This window comes from Juglans microcarpa x Juglans regia, chromosome 8S (genome assembly GCF_004785595.1).
Source record: "Juglans microcarpa x Juglans regia isolate MS1-56 chromosome 8S, Jm3101_v1.0, whole genome shotgun sequence".
Lineage (NCBI taxonomy): Eukaryota > Viridiplantae > Streptophyta > Magnoliopsida > Fagales > Juglandaceae > Juglans > Juglans microcarpa x Juglans regia.
In genome coordinates, this window is record NC_054609.1 from 4,383,231 (window position 1) to 4,391,452 (window position 8,222).

The 8,222-nt window shown below is 33.6% G+C and overlaps 1 protein-coding gene across 1 annotated transcript; it reads right to left on the bottom strand.

Annotated features, from left to right (window-relative positions):
* Nucleotides 1-510: 510 nt before the first annotated feature.
* On the bottom strand, nucleotides 511-3,662 carry LOC121243893 (low-temperature-induced cysteine proteinase-like). Its single transcript, XM_041141957.1, has 5 exons — nucleotides 3,070-3,662; nucleotides 1,934-2,169; nucleotides 1,686-1,826; nucleotides 1,038-1,490; nucleotides 511-893 (listed from the first exon to the last, which is right to left on the bottom strand). The coding sequence occupies exons 1-5, from the start codon at nucleotides 3,545-3,547 to the stop codon at nucleotides 798-800; spliced, it is 1,404 nt and encodes a 467-aa protein (XP_040997891.1). The 5' UTR covers nucleotides 3,548-3,662; the 3' UTR covers nucleotides 511-797.
* Between the last annotated feature and the right edge of the window lie 4,560 nt (nucleotides 3,663-8,222).

Genomic DNA, 8,222 nt, shown 5'->3' on the forward strand with positions numbered 1-8,222 from the left:
TGTTTCCAGTTTCTCCTCTCCTGATCTTCTCCTCTAAATGAAGCGCCCTCATCATACCTCTATCCAATGATAAGGATAATCTTCTTTGTATATTGAATAAATATCCAATAAAGTAATTTGTTTCGAAAAAATATATCCAATAAAGTAATGCACAATCATAGCAATGGAAATCAATGGAGCACTGAAAATATTCTTTCGCAAAAACTCAAGGATGGGTCAAGACTTTAGAAGACCACTGTCTAGACGACCACTTTATAATCATGGTTCTGACTACAGCCATTACTGGAATATCATATACAATCACCAATACTTCTGGAAAAACACTTAAAAACTTGTGTGAAAAAATGAATTGAAGCATTGAAATAATGTAGTACCAAATGTTTTAACGACATTGCCGGTTTCCATGACAAGGCTCTGCATCTGGCTTCAGATCATCAAGCATTCTATGTAACTTATACCAAAGAAGAAATGGATGAAACTAGTAAACAAACAAACTGCAAGCAGCATTGAAACATTGAAGCAATTCATTAAAGCCATGGCTGAATGACAAATTAAATTTACAGAGGCGAATGAAGACTGATAATAATCTGTCTGTTGGTTGTTGAATCAAGCAGAAACAAATAGAGCCCTATATGCACATAATATGTATCTAAATAATCTTAAATAGACCATCCATCTATTGGTATCTTAATGATGGACAATTGGGTACCAAGAAGGATAAATTAAGAATATCAAAAGTACTGTGTATGATTCTTTCATCATCCTTAACTTGTCACAGTTCCAGGTTGAACATCCGCTTAAACGCTGCTCCTCTTGCCATCACTTCCAAAGGCCCAATGAGGTTTAGCAGGAGTGCGCCTCAGTGCCTTCACTCCCAATGGGTTGTCCTTGCTCTGTTGCAGGCAGGAACATTCGTGAGCAAAAGGAGAGGATGAGAATTTTAATTAGAGGGTAAAGGTGCTCAATGAAAACTAGCATCAGATACTGAATAAAAAAAAAAAAAAGAAGAAGATAAAAACAAAGTAGAATGCTCTTACCATCAAGCAGGTCCCTGCATTGATGTTACAGATGGGATAGTCATGCGGGCAGCAACTGTAATGGTCATCACAGCAGGTGGCACCCTCGAGTGGGCAGCATCCCCATGCCAAACAATAGTTTGCATACTCATAAACACAGCAGCAGGTGTTGCTCTCAGGACAGGAGAAATAGCTGTTACAGACAGTCGGGGGCTTTATTGGTGATGGTGGAGATGGGCCAGGTTTGGGGGGATTTTGGCCTTTCTTGATAGGGTAAGAGGCCATCATTGCAATACCACATTTGCCAGTTGCTGTGCCCACCAGATTGCGCTCCATCTTGATATAGCCCGCCTCTCCCCAGTTTGCACCCCATGAATTTTTCACAATCCAGTAATTAACACCATTTTCTGTGCCATACCCAACAGCAGTAACTCCATGGTCCAGTGCTGTCCCACATTTTCCCGTGAAGACACCCTGAACAAATGCAGCAAAACAAGTTATTTAGTTAAAGATTGGTCTAATTTCCGCCTCAAAAGCTAAGTTGAGAAGATCAGTATAGCTAATATCCAAGCCATTAAAGTAAAATCTTTGCCACTTAGAGCAAAGTTTGTCTCCTTTTGACCCTTTCCAAGCCCGATAAATCTTGATCATACAGTGGTATAATCTTACCGACTCATAAAGCTGGAACTCCCTGCCCCCTGCTTCGATGGCAACACTCACAGGCTGATTAGCAACTGCCTTTTGTAGTGCTTTCTCGTTGTTTGCAGGAACATCTTCATAATCGTCAATTGTAACAACCTTGGCATTTTTCTGCACGTTACAAAAGATGAGAGTTAAAAAAATATATATATGTAACCATTTTTTCCTTCTTTTTTCACTTTCTTAGTTTGTTGTTCCCCTAGATAATTGCCACTGACCCGGTAAGTGTCGCATCTTCCATCAGCAGCATGATAAGGATAATCTTCTTCAGTGTCAATGCCACCATTGTTGATGATGAATTCAAAAGCAGAGTCCATTAGACCCCCATTGCATCCTTGATTATCAGTTGTATCACAGTCCACCAATTCCTGCTCCGAGAGTGAGATTAGATCCCCTGTCACTATCTGGTTTATCCCTTCCACAGCAGCGATCGTGGAGAATGCCCAGCAACTCCCTACATGTCATATTGATTAAACAACAATGCATCATATCACAAATCAGTTGAAAGCAATGCAAACTCTGTGAGCTTAAGTATCCAGGATAAAAACAATATTATAATTAATACAAGAAAAGCTTTTAGGCTTGATTTGTACCTAGAAAAATCCCTATTGCCTAAAGTCTTTCAAAGAATTGGTGCAATTATAATGTCAAATTACTTTCCAAAGTCATAAAATATTAATTAAATAATTCACTCCTAATTTCTTATCGGTATAAGCTTTTCGAACAACTGATGATTTAACATTAATATCAGCCAAAATCGAAGATTGGAGGGAAAATGAAGCCAGCCGAACAATCTCTCATTACAACCTTGGCTTAAAAAGGAGTAGTTAGCCTAATGAAAAACAGTATAGAACTGAAATCCAACCGGTTTTAATAATCACACACGCCGTATTAGTTTAACACAACAATCTTATTTAGTATTTCTTTGTATTAAAATTTATTTGACCTAGACAGCCAATGAAATAAAAATAAATAACAAATTTAATTCTGTAAAATAAGCTAACGTAGCGATAATCCCCAAAAATCCGTAAGTCAAAGTTAAGTTCTTTTTAAGTGAATATAGATTTCTCATTTTCAATGCTTTCACTTCGTGTTGAGTTCTTGTGTTAATTCAAATTCAACTCGTATAAAGTCAAAGATCCTACCCATGGACGAAACATTCGTGAAGAGTGAAAAAAAGATCCCTAGCTGTGAGGACGGGAATCTGGTGATTGAACCAAGCATTCGGGCCCAAATGTATAAAAATTATTGCTTTAAGGAAAAACTGAAATAACAACTATATATATATATATATATATATATATATATATATATATATATTAATTAGAATTAATTAATACTCTAAGAAACTCACCACAACTCCCTTGGTCTTTGACGCCAACAACGGCACCATCTTTCCTCCAATCAACGGACTGTGGCAACTTCTCGCCGACACGAGGCTCATATCGGTCACTCCTCGGCCTCGAAAGCCTCCTCTCAGAACCGGACTTCGCTCCCAAGTACGTTGCCCGGTACTCCTCGTTAGTCAGATCGGCGAACCGGTTCAAGCCGAGCTTGTAGGTCCGGTTCTTCTCTGCAGCGTTGTGCTCGTCGATGAACCGGAGATTGTCCTTGAAGATCTCGAACCTCTTCTCCTTCTCCCCGATGGCGTTGTAAGCCTTGCCGTGCTTCGCAAGCCACGCCTCGTATATCGTCATCACTTCGCCGTCGGTCCTCGGATTCGACCCGACGCCGTATGCGATGATCGACATGTCCAAGGCAGTCGACAGCGTGAATATCATCAACATTAAGAGGAAGATCGCCATGGTTGAAGGTGATCTACAGAAACCCATGATTTTTCTTCCTCTCTTTACGGTGTGAACAGTAGAAAACGGAATCGGAGTTCGTGTGTGAGACGTAGAGAGGGAATGATGAGCTTTATAATGGAAAAGAATAGCCGTTCTATCTAATATACAAATAATCCTCACAACTTCTTAACATTTCATATTCCACATTTTTTTTCATTTTTATTATTTTATTAAATATTTATTTTATAAATAATGAATAGAAAATTTAAAATAATTTAAGAAAAATAAACTCAAAAAAAATTTTAAAAAAATATTAAAAAATAAAAAAATTTAAAAAAATATAGAATATAGAGTGTAGTGGATATTGTGTAACAAAACTCTTTAATATATTTCTAGAGAGGGAATGGTGAGCTTATTTATTTATTTATTTATTTTAGAAATATATATTGCTATATTGAAATGGAAGAAAAAAACAAATTAAATTGAGATGAGCACCTGACAATTTACAACTAAGCAGCATTTATTTAATGTTGTGATATTAATTTTTAGGAATTTTTAAATTAATATTTATTTCAAAAAAATAAACTAAAATGATAACCTTATGAAACCAGAATAGAATAAAATTATAATAAAATTTAAAAATATTATCAAGGTCTTATTTTCTAGTTTTGATTTTCCAAAAAGAAAGAATCCGAGGGTGCCGGCTACAAACTTTTATTGTATATGAAAATAAGAAAATAAATAAATCATTTGTTTTAAAAAAAATCGGATTTAAAAAATAACTATTATTATATTTTAAAAAATTAGAATATTTTATGTTTAAGTAGTATAAATAAAGTATAAGAAATATTAGAGACAAATCTCAAATTAATAAGTCTAGCGAATATCTTTTATAAAAAATTGGTCCACACCTAAAAAAAAAAGAATTTTTCATACTTTTTAAATTTTTTTTAAAAAAAGATCCGTTGTACATTTAAGACATGATTGGATAAGTCTTTTAGAATTCATTTTGAAAATAGATTTTAGAGTCAATATAAAATAGATACGTAGAGTAGAGTGTAGTTTATTTAGGGTGAAGCTCCCAGTCGATCGGGTGTGTAGTTTTCTTTTACACATGCCAATCAAGAGCTGCCACATGGACGTCTCAGCAAAATGCATTTTGCACCTTCACGCAGATGATCTCTATCTCTCTCCCACCCATATCCACCTCCCTCCTCTGCCCCCCATCTCTCTCTCTCTCTATTATTGGGCTATAAAATACGCTCTCTACAAGGTTTTCGAGAGATCTGTTGCCATCACTGAGGTACTGTTTTTTCTTTCTTCTTCATTTATTTGTTGTACGTGTATGGTGCTGCGAAAATGTGGGAGAGAATTTTTTTGACTTCTACAAAAATGTGGGAAAAATCTGTTTGACTGCTAAGAAAATGTGAGAGGGATTTCTTTTTTGTGTACAATAATGTCAATGAACTTGCTTTTTCGGTCTCCAACTCTCATTTCTCAAACTTCTGCAACCATTAGACTTCATATTTCATTTCATGGCAAATATAATATTTGGATCTTGATTGGAGGTGGTCTAGATCATTTAGAAAATATTATTTTTGCTTATGCTCGGTACATCAAATGGTCATCAATTTGAATATAGAATTTTGGTGATATGTGGGCAAGGGAGGGGGAAGTGGAAGAGGAACTCTGCGTACAGATGTAGATGTTTAGTTCTTGCACCTCCTACGTGGCCAACTTTTATTGATGGGCGTAAAAATAACAACCTCCCCCGACCGGTCTTGAATTTTTCTTGTTTATTTATCAATTGAGCATTTAGTATTATTCATTTATATATATAGTCATAAATGCCGAAATTTTTTTTTAGCATATAATCTTGTTTTTACTAGATTTTAGAATTCTGCTAAGAAATTAAAAAAATAAAATTTCAATGTAAGATTTTTGAATATGAACTCAGGATTCCAATTTATTGGAATTATAGTAAATTGAAAAGGAAAATATTATCTATATTTACAATCTTATGCACATAATTATATCTACTGACATATTAATTAATAAAATAGTAAATCATTTAAATTTTAAATTAAAAATAAAAAAAACTGATAAAATAGAATCTCAATGCATATATTAAGCCTGATATTGTATTTCCATGCAGCATTAATCACATAAAAAGAAAAAGAAAAAAAAAAAAAGCAGTGACGGAAAAAGCTAAATATCAATTTTATATTTAAAATTATTTTAATTTAAAAAGAAATGTAATTTAGAGCAGCCGCCAGACAGGAAGCAAGAAAGCAACCCACGGAATTGGGGGAAAACGAGGTCACACCCTTTAGAACGCGTGGTGGAACAAGTAATGATTTCACCCACCATCAGAGATTGAAACTGAGGACTGCCACGTAATCATAATGTATCCTTTGCTTGTGCCGGTGCTTTCATGTTTTAAATAGATAAAATTTATATAAGTTATTGTAAAAAGATAGATTCTATTTAAATAACAGAAATGCTAAATGTTCAGAAGATGTAATTCGAAGATGTGTTCCGAAACCCTCTCTTTTTTTTTATTTAGTAATTAAGAAAGTATTTTTTAATAATATTATAAATTTTTTATCTTTTTATAAATATTTATAATGATTAAAAAAATACATAAAATAAAATAAATAAAAAATAAAAAAATACTTTTATCTGTTCGGTAGATTTTCGAGCTACATCTCTCGAGAGATGTAGCACTACTCTTTAAATAAAATTTAAAAAAATTATTATTTATTAATAAAACTTATTTTTTTATAAAATATTTATATAAGATTTATCTAGTTAAAACTTGTATAAAATATTACCCATATTCGAGCACGATCATTTTCTTGTGCCCTCTTCTTCTTTTTTTTAATCACTTTTTGAAATGGTAAACTAGATAGATCATTAAGATGTTGGACTGTTGTTGTGCATTCATTTTTAAAAAGTTTTGATTTATTATTTTAAAATTAATTTTTATATAAATTTTATATTTATTATTTTTTTTTAAAAAGAACATATGTCGCTTACATATTTTATAGTTAGAAATATCATTTCTCTTTTAATAAATATAAGCAATAATTTTTTAAATATTATCACAGTGAGAGTGTTTTAGAGCCAAACACTAGTTGAAACTCAAATTCCAATTTTGTTTTTTTAAATTCAAACTCTAACTTCAGTTTTAGATTTTGAGAATTTTTAATACAAAGCCGCTTTGCAGCGGTCTAACACATCTTCCCGTCGCATTTCACTGCCCAAGAACACATCTCCCATCTGCTTTTATTGGCTTTTTTATTCTTTATTTTTCTACTTTTCGTCAAAATCCGTAGATAAATTTTCTCTTTCTTTCCCAATTTCCTACTGAGATGGTTCCTCTCCATTCCCTTCTCAGAATCCAAGCTCTTTCTCTCGACAACTATAAGAAAAATACCTCAACTTTGACAGAATTGTGCGCGAAGCAGTGACTACCAAGCCGCACTACAGCAAATCCTAATCCCCTCTCTCGAAACCTAGACGAAGCCCTCTCCCAAAACACAGAATGATGCAGACCCTTCCAATGGAAATAAAAAGATCTGATCAAATAAAAATAGAAAAGATATTGACTGACCCAGAGTCGTAGGAAGAGGAGGCAACCACCACAACCATCGGAGGGATTTATCGGAGGTGGGTGGCATTGTTCTCAGTATCTCACCGTCACCCCCTTACCAGACCCATCTAATCTCAGCAGCAAGGGAATCCATTGGAGGTCACATTCCTCGTGCGACGACGGAGAGAAAGGGCAAAGAGGGTCACGTTCCTCGTGCGACAACGGAGAGAGGAGGCGAAGAGAGTGGCGTAGAGGGGGAGATGAAATTTCGTAAAACTGGGTTTTGGGGGAGAGAATGAGAGGGGAGGAGGCCTGAGGGATCCATCTGCGTGCGTGCGGTGGGGGCACATGGTATGTATGCTGAGGAGGCTACGTGTAACTCGCCTATTGGAGGGCTGTTTTTTTAAGATAAACAAATAGACCGTTTTGAAGATTAACTCTTTTTAATATAATAAAAAATATTTGAGAAAGAGGGAGATAGATTTTAAGGATTACATCGTTGCTATTCTTAATTGCCTTGATACAAAACATTGATCACTATTTATAAAGAAATTATATAGAGATAAGATAAGATAAATATTTTTAAAAATCAAATGTCTTGATTTGAAAATTACGAAAATCAAATCAATTAATTTGATAATTATGTAATCAAATTAAAATACATTATCTTTAGCCGTTTGAATATGTTTGGTTTGAGATTTAAAATTTACTTAAAATCAAAACAAAATTTCAAAAAAATTTCTCCAAAGAAATATGGCCTAATTTTTCTATTTTTTATAAAAGAAAACTTTAATGGTCAATATCTTTTACATCTAAAAATACTTTTTATATAATTACCAAACAAGTGTAACGTATTTAAAATACTTTAAAGTTCAAACGTGTAATTACCAAACTGCAAAAAAAAAAAAAAAAAAAATTTGTGGAAGTTTTTGGTAAAGCAGATCAGACGTGTAGGTACTTTGATCTGGAGCTTTCTATAAAGAGTTTGTAGCTTTAATGGGTGCTCAAAATATTTTTTTATATATTTACCAAATTTGCATTATTTTTTTAAAAGAGTTTTTTTATTTTTTTTTATTTTTTTTAAGGGAAACTGTCATCATTCATTCATCAAGAAACTTACATCTA